We start from the raw sequence: 13501 nt of genomic DNA, 5'->3' as shown, positions 1-13501 counted from the left end.
TGTCAAGTTCCCCACAAATATCATGGGAGCCACTAATGACCAGAAGTCTTACTGAACCAGTCACATCAGCAACGTGGCTACAAGAGCAGGTCAGAGGCTGGGTGCCCTGCAATGACTGGCTCACATCTTGACCCTTCAAAGCCTGTCCACCATCTACAAGGCTCAAGTCAGCAGTGTGATGGAATACTCACCACTTGCCTGGATGAGTGTAGCTGCTGCAACACTCAAGAAGCTTAACATCATTCAAGACAGAGCAGTCTGTTTGATCGGCACCCCTCTCACTGAACTTAATAGCCACTTTCCACAACCAGTGCACTGTGGCTGCAGTGTATACTATCTACAGGATGTCATGCAGCAAATCATCAAAATCACTATGGTGGCACCTTCCAGCCTTAGGACCTCTACCTCCAAGAAAGATAAGAAAAGCAAGATTATAGAAACAGCAACATCTCCACATTCCCCTCCAGGCTGCACACCATCCTGACTTAGAAATATCACCATTCCTTCGTCGCTGGGTCAAAATCTTGCAATTCCTTACCTAACACCATTGTTGGAGCATCATCCCAACAAGGACTGCAGTGGTTGAAGGAGAAGGCCCATCTCCACATTCCCAGGGCAACAAAAGATGGGCAATAAAGCACCCTTGTCAGCATCAACTTCATCCAAGAACAATTTTTTTTTTAAATAAACATTTCCCCTCACCCTAACAATCAACTTTAATACAATGGAAATTTCTACATTAATTTCCTTGATCTTTAACAATCTCAACTGAAAACAATGTTTAGCTTGAGAAACCTTCCGTTATTCTAAATACACTCCAGAGAGGAGAACCACAGGGTGACAATTTACAATACTTACTCAGGAAGTTTCGAGAAGACACCTGCACTGATGGAAGTTAGTGCATCATTCATTCGAAATACAGTTTGACCCTTCTGAAACCAGGTGACCACTAGCTCTATGATCATCAATCCCACGAAATAGGGTGTAACCTACAAAACATAATCCAGAATTTTTGTTAATTCATCTTTTGCTCAAGCAATTTATTTACATCACTGAGCTTCTAATGAGTGACTTACAGTAGCACAAGAACAACATTTCAGATATTCAAGTATTTTCTGCAAGTTAAGTTTTCGAGACCACAGTAGCTACAACAGATTATGCAGTAGAGATGATGCTTTCAGTGTTTGATTGTTTTTATTGTCACCGTAAACTATGCATAGAAATTAGTATTGTGAAATTCATTTTTTAAATTAACAAATCATGATGATGAAAGTACAAATTGCAGGACCTAACGAGCTTTAAAAGAGTGAATAAGAAAACAAGGTAAGTTAGGAAACAGTAATTAGGTGATGTTAGGTTTGAATTTTAAAGGGTTATAGGAGAAAGACTGAGGAAGGTAAGGAGTTCCATAATTTTGAGATCCTAGAACAGAATAGTTTTGACTTGAAAACCATGACGAGTCTTGATTTATTACCAGTGAGAATGACTTGTAATTACATAGTGTAAAACAAGGGTATAAACATTTAACACTTTGGCCCAAATTTCTGCAAAACTAGGGGAGGGAGGAATTTTAGTCAAAGGCATTGAGCGTTTGTAGACTTGCATCCAACAGAATAATTTCAAGACCTAATATTTTAAGAGCGATTTAACGACTGTGTTATGAAACAGTGATAAATATGGCTTTCCAAAATTACTCAGTACTCCCCTTATATAGTACCTAGTTTAACATTGGTCTCCTTACCAAAGGAAGGATATACTTGCCTTAGAGGGGGTGCAACAAAGTTTCACTGGATTGATTCCTGGGATAAAAGGGTTGTCCTATGAGGAGAGATTGAGTAGAATAGGCCTATATTCTCTGGAGTTTCAAAGAATGAGAGGTGATCTCATTGAAATGTATAAAATTCTTAGAGGGCTTGACAGGGTAGATGCTGAGAGGCTGTTTCCCCTGGCCGGAGAGTCTAAAACTACAGGTCATAGTCTCAAAATAAAGGGTCGGCCATTTAGGACCGCGGTGCGGAAAGATTTCTTCACTCAGAGGGTTGTGAATCTTTGGAATTCACTACCCCAGAGGGCTGTGGATGTTCAGTCATTGAGTACATTCAAGACTGAGGTCGATGGGTATTTGGACACTAAGGGAATCAAGGGATATGGGGATAGGGCGGGAAAGTGGAGTTGAGGTCGAAGATCAGCCATGATCTTACTGAATGGTGGAGCAGGCTCGAAGGGCCGTATGGCCTACTTCTGCTCCTATTTCTTATGTTCTAATATGTTTCAGAAGTAGTTGGAACTGAATTTTAATAGAAACTATAAGTATAGAGGCTGCATCATTGCGCTCAAGAGGTGCCGGTCATTTCTCCACCAGCAGCTTTTGGTGGCCTCTTTACGAATTCCACATCAAAAAATTATGTTCTAATTTGAGCAATGAGAACTTCAGTTTTAATGGCTCAACTCAAAATCCACAAGAGAAGAACTACTGTATAGTGCCCATTAAGTCCAGTAGTGATTTCACATCACAATGTTCCAGTAACTCTTCCCCCTCTCCCCTATTGAGTAAACTAATTTTAGATGGTCTTTGTCCAGTTCTCCAAACAACCAGTTACAATTTCCAATGCATAACAGCCATATGGATAAATTACACTCACAATGTTCTTGTTTGGTTGATAACCTAGTTAAAATGTTTACTACAACATAAAAATACAAAGTAATTATTGTTAATTAAAAATGAGTTTGCACTCTTACTAGCTCACCTGCTGTATTCGTCTTCAGAAATTCTTGGCCAAAATTAGAAGGCGCAGATTCTTGTGAGCCTGATTATTTTTTATATGGTTATTTAGGTTAGCCCCATTTTACAACCTCTGAATCCCTGGAGCTGTCGGTCTTGAAATTTATCTCAATTTCAAGCTTAGAATTTCCCTTCATGTCTATCTGTATTTTGGAGCAGGTTTTTCTTTTAAGAATCTGTAAAATTTTGGGGGAATGGAGATTTTTTTGATTTTTTTTTAAATTGTTGAATTATTCTGCTGAGCATTTTTGTCACCCAGTGTCAGCATCGCACAGAGGTCAAATATGGGATGAGTTATAATTCAGAGTAAAGATCCCTCTACTCTACCCCAAAAATATGTCTTATAACCGCACCTCAATTCACTTCCCCACTCCCTCCTGATGTGACATTTGTCTATTTTTATTTTCATTTCAAACAACTGAAAGAAAGATTTGCATTTATATAGCACCTTTTACGACCAATGAAGTACTTTTGAAGCGTAGTCACTGTTGTAATGTAGGAAACGCGGCAGCTAATTTGCGCACAGCAAGGTCCCACAAATAGCAATGTGATAATGACCAGATAATCTGTTTTAGGGACGTTGGTTCAGAGATAAATATTGGCCGGGACACAGGGGAGAATTCCCCTGCTGCTCTTCAAAATAGTGCCATGGGATCTTTTATGTCTGCCAGAGGGGGCAGTTGGGGCCTCGGTTTAATGTCTTATCCAAAAGACAGCACTTTCGACAGTGCAGCACTCCCTCAGCACTGCACTGGAGTGTCAGCCTAGAATATGTGTTCAAGTCTCTAGATTGGCCATCATCATAATCTTTCTGACATTGTCAAGTGTCAGTTTGCTGGCAGCTTTGTACTGTAGATCCATACCCACTAAGAACTGGGTTATGACTGTCCAAGCTCATTTCAGAGGATCAATACCTCCAACAGAAAGGTAAGATGTTCACTCCAACAGCTTGGATCAGATTCAAACTTGGGTTCCACTATTTCACCCAGGCCCCTAGAGAACACTGGTTATACTTTACAGTGGTAAACATTTATGAAATAGAATTTTAAAATGTTAGCTTTAGGCTTTATATACATGTGTTTTTGATGAGTGCAGTTCATATTTAAACTGTGTAACAGATTTTGACTATTTCCCACTATATTCAATGGCAAACTTTAATCTTACGATCTGTACTATGGTTATTGTTATGTCTTCACAATGTGAAATGGAGACTGACCACAGGCTCCAAGTACATCATTTTCATTCAGACAGGAACTAGTTCCAGAACATGGAGAGTACAATAAACCAATTTCAAAAATGGCAGAGCCAAAAGCAGATGGATCCTTGGTTTAACGTCACATCCAAAAGACAGCATCTCCAACACTGCAGCACTCCCACAGTATTGCAGTGTCAGCCAAGATTATACGTGCAAATCTCTAGAATGGATCTTGAACCCACGACATCCTGACTCAGAGGCAAAAGTGTTACCTTTGATCCAAGGCTAACAATGATCTTTTGGAAAATTCGTAAAATGTAACTACTGACTCAACTGAAATATAGTTACCAATGCATAATATTTAACATCCCACTAAATACTAGGATGTTACACTAGGAAGTCTTTCATCTAATTCTTTTTGAGTAGAAAAAATAATAAAAAGGATTGTACTTAAGAACTAATCTAACCTTCTTTAAATTATTTTAAATCCGTTCTTAATTTCATCATCATCCTCCTTCAGGAATATAAATCTGATAAACCTGTCTCCTCAGATTTTCAAACTGCTCTTCTCATGAGATTCCCCAACGAACTGCCTTTCTTATAGGATCTTCCAACTGCCCACTCCGTTCTCTTGAGAACCTTCCAACTGCTCTCATTCAAAAGAATCTGTCTCTTTTGTATCTAGTCAGGAGGTTACCAGGACATTCTGAATAGCTAATGTCTCAAATTCAAAAGGGAACTGTCAATCCGTTGCAAACTGAACCAAACACAAAGTCTGTGTATATTTCTATGTATGTAATTTGAATATTGTGTGTTATATTCTCTCACGCCTGTGACCAGGGAGACCACAACAACAAACCTCACAACTTTGTATTGAGACAAACCTGATGCAAAGCCCTGACCCTAACTGGTTGCTAAACTCCCTTTGCACAATGACGGTGCTTTAAAGTGAAAGCTAGCAAAAGAAGAAAATATATCATTTTGTCACAAGGATCATCAAGGGCGTACGAACCAAGTTAATGCAACCTGCCTTGTATAATTTATTATTGAAGCCCTGGTATCATTCTGGTGAATTTGCACTGCAATATAACTTTCCTGAGGTTTGTGCTCAAAACTGAATGTAGTACTCCATTTGGGGTCTGACCAAGGCTGTAATTGAAACATTTTTTTCTATTGACAATTTTAATTATTGAAAAATATAATTAATTAGTACACTAATCAAGATTTTAATTCCATGTTATACGAATTGAACATGTCTTAGTATTGTAATTAATCAGATAGCTAATTTTATTACTTATACTGCAAGAAGGTAATATAATTGTAATTGGTTTTTTTCTTCTTGCCTCCACTCAACACGTTGACTGATGCTGAAACACGGCTCCATGGGCACCAGCAGCACTACAGTGCATTGTCTTAGTGGCTATTTTTAAAATTGTACAGCACAGAGTTTTCAAAGCAAGGGTCCCCAAACCCCAGGGGACCCAGAAGAGGATCCTGTGGGGTTCCTGAAGTAAACAGATTTTTGCCCATCTGGCATCACATTTCTGAAGTGTCCTAATCTTATGAATTTACTAGCATGTTATTTGTTTCACTGCACACCAATTAAAATATCCTCTGCAATTGTAGCACTGATTTCCTTTGAGTTGTTGACACTGTTTTTCAGAAGTTAGGACAGGGGATCAGCATGAGTGTATCTATTTGCAGGATCCGCACAAGCGTATCAATATTGGCAGGGGTATCCAACTCAAAACTTTGAAAACCACTGCTGTAGTTATTATTAGCATATTTAGTAATGCGAGATATCAAAGTCAATTCCAATCCTATCCGCTTCCAACATCCACTTTATAGCAAGGGTTATTGGATACATGGCACATGGGCACGGTAGCATAGTGGTTATGTTACTGGACTAGTAATCCAAAGGCCTGGACTAATAATCCAGAGTCATGAGTTCAAATCCCGCCACAGCAGCTGGAGAATTTAAATTCAATTAAATAAAATCTGGAATTTAAAAAAAACTTGTATCAGTAATGGTGGCCATGAAACTACCTGAATGTCGTAAAAACCAATCTGGTTCACGAATGAAGGGAAGGAAACCTGCCGTCCTTATCCGGTCTGGCCTATATGTGACTCCAGACCCACAGCAATGTGGTTGATTCTTAACTGCCCTCTGAAGTGGCCTAGCAAGCCACTCAGTTGTAAAATCTCACTATGAAAAGTCACAATAAGAATAAAACCGGACGGACCACCCGGCATCGAACCACTAGGCACCAGACACGACAGAGGCAAACCAAGCCCAGTCGACCATGCAAAGTCCTCCTCACTATCATCTGGGGGCTTGTGCCAAAATTGGGAGAGCTGTCCCACACACTAGTCAAGCAACAGCCTGACATAACCATACTCACAGAATCATACCTTTCAGCCAACGTCCCAGACTCTTCCATCACCATCCCTGGGTATGTCCTATCCCACCGGCAGGACAGACCAAACAGAGGTGGCGGTACAGTGATATACAGTCAGGAAGGAGTGGCCCTGGGAGTCCTCAATATTGGCTCCGGACCCCATGAAATCGCATGGCATCAGGTCAAACATGGGCAAGGAAACCTGGAGGAAGCACTGAGGGTAGCAAGGGCACAGAATGTACTCTGGGTGGGGGACTTCAATGACCATCACCAAGAGTGTCTCGGTAGCACCACTACTGACTGAGCTGGCCGAGTCCTGAAGGACATAGCTGCCAGACTGGGCCTGCAGCAGGTGGTGAGCAAACCAACATGAGGGAAAAACCTACTTGACCTCATTCTCACTAATCTACCTGTCGCAAATGCATCTGTCCATGACAGTATTGGTAGGAGTGACCACCGCACAGTCCTCGTGGAGACGAAGTCCCGTCTTCGCACTGAAGACACCTGTTGTGTGGCACTACCACCATGCTAAATGGAATAGATTCAGATGAGGAGTGTAGAAGAGCATGCCAGGAGCAGCACCAGGCATACCAAAAAATGAGGTGGCAACCTGGTGAAGCTACAACTCAGGACTACATGCATGCTAAACAGCAGAAGCAACATGCTATATACAGAGCTAAGCGATTCCACGACCAACGGATCAGGTCAAAGCTCTGCAGTCCTGTCACATCCAGTCGTGAATGGTGGTGGACAATTAACCAACGAACGGGAGGAGGCTCTGTAAACATCCCCATCCTCAATGATGGCAGAGTCCAGCACGCGAGTGCAAAAAACAAGGCTGAAGCGTTTGCAACCATCTTCAGCCAGAAGGGCCGAGTGGATGATCCATCTCGGCCTCCTCCCGATATCCCCACCATCACAGAAGCCTGTCTTCGGCTAATTCGATTCACTCCACGTGATATCAAGAAACGGCTAAGTGCACTGGATACAGCAAAGGCTATGGGCCCCAACAACATCCTGGCTGTAGTGCTGAAGGCTTGTGCTCCAGAACAAGTCGCGCCTCTAGCCAAACTGTTCCAGTACAACTACAACACTGGCATCTACCCGACAATGTGGAAAATTGCCCAGGTATGTCCTGTCCACAAAAAGCAGGACAAATCCAATCCAGCCAATTACCGCCCCATCAGTCTACTCTCAATCATCAGCAAAGTGATGGAAGGTGTCGTCAACAGTGCTATCAAACAGCACTTACTCACCAATAACCTGCTCACCGATGCTCAGTTTGGGTTCCGCCAGGACCACTCGGCTCCAGGCCTCATTACAGCCTTGGTCCAAATATGGACAAAAGTGCTGAATTCCAGAGGTGAGGTGAGAGTGACTGCCCTTGACATTAAGGCAGCATTTGACCGAGTGTGGCACCAAGGAGCCCTAGTAAAATTGAAGTCAATGGGAATCAAGGGGAAAACTCTCTAGTGGCTAGAGTCATACCTAGCACAAAGGAAGATGGTAGTGGTCGTTGGAGGCCAATCATCTCAGCCACGGAACATTGCTGCAGGAGTTCCTCGGGGCAGTGTCCCAGATCCAACCATCTTCAGCTGCTTCATCAATTACCTTCCCTCCATCATAAAGGTCAGAAATGGGGATGTTCGCTGACGAATGCATAGTGTTCAGTTCCATTCGCAACCCCTCAGATAACGAAGCAGTCCGTGCCCGCATGCAGCCAGACCTGGACAACATCCAGGCTTGGGCTCATAAGTGGCAAGTAACATTTGCGCCAGACAAGTGCCAGGCAATGACCATCGCCAACAAGAGAGATTCTAACCACCTCCCCTTGACATTCAACGGCATTACCATCGCCAAATACCCCACCATCAACATCCTGGGGGTCACCATTGACCAGGAACTTAACTGGACCAGCCATATAAATACTGTGGCTACAAGAGCAGGTCAGAGGCTGGGTATTCTGCAGCGAGTGACTCACCTCCTGACTCCCCAAAGCCTTCCCACCATCTACAAGGCACAAGTCAGGAGTGCGATGGAATACTCTCCACTTGCCTGGATGAGTACAGCTCCAACAACACTCAAGAAGCTCGACACATTCAGGACAAAGCAGCCCGCTTGATTGGCACCCCATCCACCACCCTAAACATTCACTCCCTTCACCATCTGCGCACCGTGGCTGCAGTGTGTACCATCCACAGGATGCACTGCAGCAACTTGCCAAGGCTTCTTCGACAGCACCTCCCAAACCCACGACCTTTACCACCTAGAAGGACAAGAGCAGCAGGCGCATGGGAACAACACCACCTGCACGTTCCCCTCCAAGTCACACACCATCCCGACTTGGAAATATATCGCCGTTCCTTCATAGTCGCTGAGAACTCCCTTCCTAACAGCACTGTGGGAGAACCTTCACCACACGGACTGCAGCGGCTCACCACCACCTTCTCAAGGGCAATTAGGGATGAGCAATAAATGTTGGCCTTGCCAGCGATGCCCACATCCCATGAACAAATAAAAAAAATAACAATCAGGATTGGAAACCCTGGCTGATTCCCCCCCGCAACTTCCCTAACCCAACTGCATTGTCCCTGCTCCTTAACTGGTTGATCGAAGCCAACTCAGCCCAGACAAAGGATCAAACCTTGGTAGTACCTATCTAGTCTGTACAAGACAGGTTGGTGCAATTACCTACTGAATCATTGAGACTTGAAAGATACATTTTTAAAATCAAATTGGTGCTAGAATTGCAATTCTAGCAACTCAACCAACAAAAGCAATTATATTATTTCTTTGAACCCTATCATACAAGATGTAAATTTTTTTTCTAATTGTAATCATAAATCACCTTTGTGAGTTAGTAGCTGCAAGAAAATATGAAGTACACATGGTTACGGTTTATAAATTTGAATTTGCATCAACAGGTCTGCAGTCTAGTTTAATTACTTATTTAGTTCATTTTATGTACATTCCTCACACTTACCCTTAAATGTTGATGATATAACAAAACAATTATGCTTTACTCATCCGCATATTTTATACTGCGAATAAGCAATTCCTACAAGATTTGCAACATGAACTACAACAATCACCAGGACCAAATCAATGTCGCTCCCCTTTACTTGATTACCAAATTTATGCATCTATAATTTCTAAGGTTGAAGGAACTTATTGTTTTGAATAAAACTTAACATGTGTCCTGAACAGCTACACCATTTCCTCTCCAGCAGAGGATATTAAGCAACAATATCGATTCAAAAATCTAAGAATTGTGCAGGTGCAAATATAGGAAACATGGCCCAACCAGTAACAAATTCCAACTGATTACAATAGCGAGCAACCCTTCAACTCACTCACAATTATGAATTCACATTCAAAGGGAATTCACTGCAAAGGAAATTCAAGGTGGTATCATTATCTTACATGGAACAAGGTCAACAAAACAGCTGGTTTAAGGGCTTGTGTCATCAAGCAAGATAGAAACTCCTCATTTAACCAAATTGCATCTTTGGCAATACCCTACATAGAATATTTTAATAACTATATTTTAATAAAGAATGAAACACTATTTCAGCTCTTCAAAGACAGTGTTATGGATATGGAATTGATCACAACACACTCACCATAGTGTTATATTGTGCTGTAGTTAGTGGTAATGAAAGAAGCTATTCTAAGATCACTCACTTTCCCAGTCTCCCCAATGGAAAGCAAGTGCTAAGTGAATTAACCACCATTAAAGAAACAATTTTACTTTTGTTTTCCCAGTTATACACACTTTCTCAAAACTGCCAGGAATCTGATCAATACACATCTCCTTTGTACTTTAATCTTCTAAAGTAATTTTTAATGGCTAGCCAATGACAGCATGACTGGAGAGAATAACCAACATCTGTCAGTTATAAACACAGCACCCGTATCCTTACAAAACAAGGTTTCTTTAACGTGCCAATATCAATTTATTGAAAAAATAAACATGAAATGTGATAGATTGTCCAATTATACAACCATTGGCTTAGCAGGTTTCAGGAAACAAGCCAAGCTGTTACATAATGTACTGAAGCATCAAAGATCACTTGAAAAAAAATCTGTTTTTTGAACTTTCTGCTATAGGTCAAAAACAAGCTCTTGCAAAAGATTTCATTTCTGAATCAGCATCTTACTCGTGGGAGAGAAAAAACAGAAACAGTATCATACAAATAAATGTGTAAATGAAAAAAATACAAATTGAATTCATGCAGTTTTAAGCTAAGGCTCAGCAGTGATAAAGAAAACATCTAATTAGCTGAGAATTATGGAAAACAAAAATAGACATCTATAACCTAGTGGCAATAATGGACTCAAAAGATACACACTGTTAGGATCTATCAGAATCTCGTTAAAATTCAGCTTCACCTCATACTCAGTCTCCAGTGTGCTAAATTTTTGACAGGCATAGAATATAGAGATAATTATAATCTAAATTAATCGGTATCAAGCCCAGGCCTGCTATTACTAGCAAAATGGTATTAATTTATATAGAATTACATAGAAATTACTAAATGGAGACAGGCCGTTTGGCCCAGCCAATCCATGTTCGTGTTTATCCTCTACCTGAGCAGTCGTCCTAATGCCATGTACCTGTCCTGTTCCCATGTCCCTTTACCTGCTCCTTTCCTTCAACGATCTATTTAACACTTGTATGAAATGCACAAGTATTAACTTCTAGGGTGCAAGTTAAAGAGGTCTGTCACCATTGGGGTGACGTAAATTCCTGAAGTAGCCCATTTCAAAATTGCTGAAACTCAGTCCTATTTAGCTGTTGAAGCAGGTTCATAATGCAATGCAGTGATTTTCAAAAGCAGGCTTATTGGCATTTTGCAGAGGGCAAGAGTCTAGATGATGTACACAACACAATGTGACTATATGCATCCATGACACTTTCAGGTTCCTATGATGTGATGCCATTGTACCATGAATTCTGCCATTGCTTACATGTTTATCAAAGAATAAAATCTTCATAACTTTGCAATAGTAATGCTGTTTGAAATAAAGTTTATATTCAGTTACAACATTTCAAAAAGGCTGTCAGCAATACAATGACATCAGCACATCATCAATCATGTCATAATGTACTTCTGTATGCAGACCTGGTAGAATTTCTTGCAAAATACCAAGAAGTAGTTAGTAGTGCTCCTTTAATTTTAGAATCCTGTCCAAATATGCCTCCTACCTCCTTCTGCTTACCACTGTTAACACCAAGACTCAATGCACAGTTTTCTACTTTTACTGATTGATGAGAGAAACAATCATTCCATCCTTCTTCAGGCATTTAAAACTCAAACTTGACATCGCCTAATCACTACTTCTTGATTGACCTTGCCTCTCCCTTTTACTGTTTTCAATCGCAGAGGTGTCCTTCACTTTGGTTTCTCAATAATTAAAAAAAGGTATCTCAGATTCAATTGGTGCAAAAAGATACGTAACAATACAAATTCTAGTATAAAACTGTTACTGCAGTGTCCTGGGTCAAAATACCTATGATAGTTGGATAATTGCTTTTTTATAGTAACAAAATCATGCTGCAATAAAATAAACAAATTGGATTTTTGGCTTCAAGGGCCACATACCACCACCACTCCTTGTTTATTCTATGTTTCCAAGTGTGTAGCATTGTTATGGTTAAGGATAATTCAATAGGAAGCAGTTGTTATGCAAAATCTATAAACCTAACAACTTTTCATGAGTTTGAGGTTTATAAAGCTCAGGAGAGCCAATAATCGTTACAAGGCATGTTTACTTACACACAATAATTCTTTCTGCAATAAAAATGTTACAGAAAATCTCTTAAATTAGCCTCCTACTCTTCCTCAATTGGGATTTATTCTGTGGTGATGGAGCATGTGTTGCTGGTTAAAATAATATAAAAAGAATGAGAAGCCTCAAATATCTTTAAATTAGACTATTACATTAAACATAGAACACTGTGAAACTTTGCAAATGAAGTCAAGAATCTGTCAACAATAGTGAAGACAACCATAGCAAATTTTATTCCTATGCAGAATGTTTACATCTAACATTAATTTTCTGGAAATATCACAAAGTTTGTCACCAAATCAGAAGTTTTTGCCTTTGGTTGAAACTTTCCAACAGCGGACATCAACATGAAACTTGTGGCTTTTAGCAACTGTTTTTATAGAAAGTAAAACAGCGTTGAAGCATGCTGTAAGAGACCTTAAACCATAAAAATCTATAGAAAGATTTCAATTGCATTTGTAAGAGTAGTAATGTGAATTCCTTAGCATACGTGAAACTGCTCTACCATTTTTATTAAAACAAAAGTAAAATACTGCAGATGCTGGAAATCTGAAATCTGAAATAAAAACAGAAAATGCTGGAAACACTCAGCAGGACAGGGAGCATCTCTGGAGAGATAAAGAGTTAACATTTCAGGTTGACTACTAAGCTCACCAACTCCCAGAGCTACCTTCATTACACTTCCACCCACCCTGTTTCGTGTAAGGACTCTATTCCCTTCTCCCAGTTTCTCTGTCTCCATCGCATCTATTCCGACAATGCTCCTTCCACACCTGTACTTTCGATAAGTCTTCCTATTTCCTCAACCAAGGATTCCCATCCACTGTGGTTTACAGGGCTCTCGACCACGTCCTCCCATTTCCTGCACTTCTGCCCTCATCCCTTCCCCTCCCTCCCAGAACCACGATAGAGTCCCCCTTGTCCTCACCTTCCACCCCACCAGCCTCTACATTCAATGAATCATCCTCTGCCATTTCCACCACCAAACACATCTCTCCCTTTCAGTATTCCAAAGGGAATGTTCCTTCCACAACACCCTAGTCCACTCTTCAATCACCCCCAACAACCGCTCTCCTTCCCCCAGCACCTTCCAATGCAAGGGCAGGAGATGCAACACCTTCTTTCTTTCCCACCGTCCAGGGCCGCAAACACTCTTTCCAGGTTAAAGTGTTCTACTTGTACTTCTTCAAACTTGGTACACTGTATTCACTGCTCACGATGTGGAATCCTCTACAATGGGGAGACCAAACAAAGATTGGGTGATCGCTTTGATGAACACTTCAATTCAGTCTGCAAAATTGACCCTGAGCTTCCGGTCACTTGCCACTTTAA

The 13501-nt window shown here is 40.9% G+C and overlaps 1 protein-coding gene across 1 annotated transcript in view; it reads right to left on the bottom strand.

Annotated features, from left to right (window-relative positions):
* agmo (alkylglycerol monooxygenase) overlaps positions 1-13501 on the bottom strand; it is a 324939-nt gene that overhangs the window by 301812 nt on the left and 9626 nt on the right. Inside the window, exon 2 of the mRNA XM_068003878.1 lies at positions 859-989. Within this exon, the coding sequence (XP_067859979.1) occupies positions 859-989 (131 nt within the window). The remainder of the gene's footprint in view (positions 1-858; positions 990-13501) is intronic.

Source organism: Heptranchias perlo, chromosome 2 (genome assembly GCF_035084215.1).
Source record: "Heptranchias perlo isolate sHepPer1 chromosome 2, sHepPer1.hap1, whole genome shotgun sequence".
Lineage (NCBI taxonomy): Eukaryota > Metazoa > Chordata > Chondrichthyes > Hexanchiformes > Hexanchidae > Heptranchias > Heptranchias perlo.
This window is presented reverse-complemented; position numbering and strand designations above follow the sequence as displayed.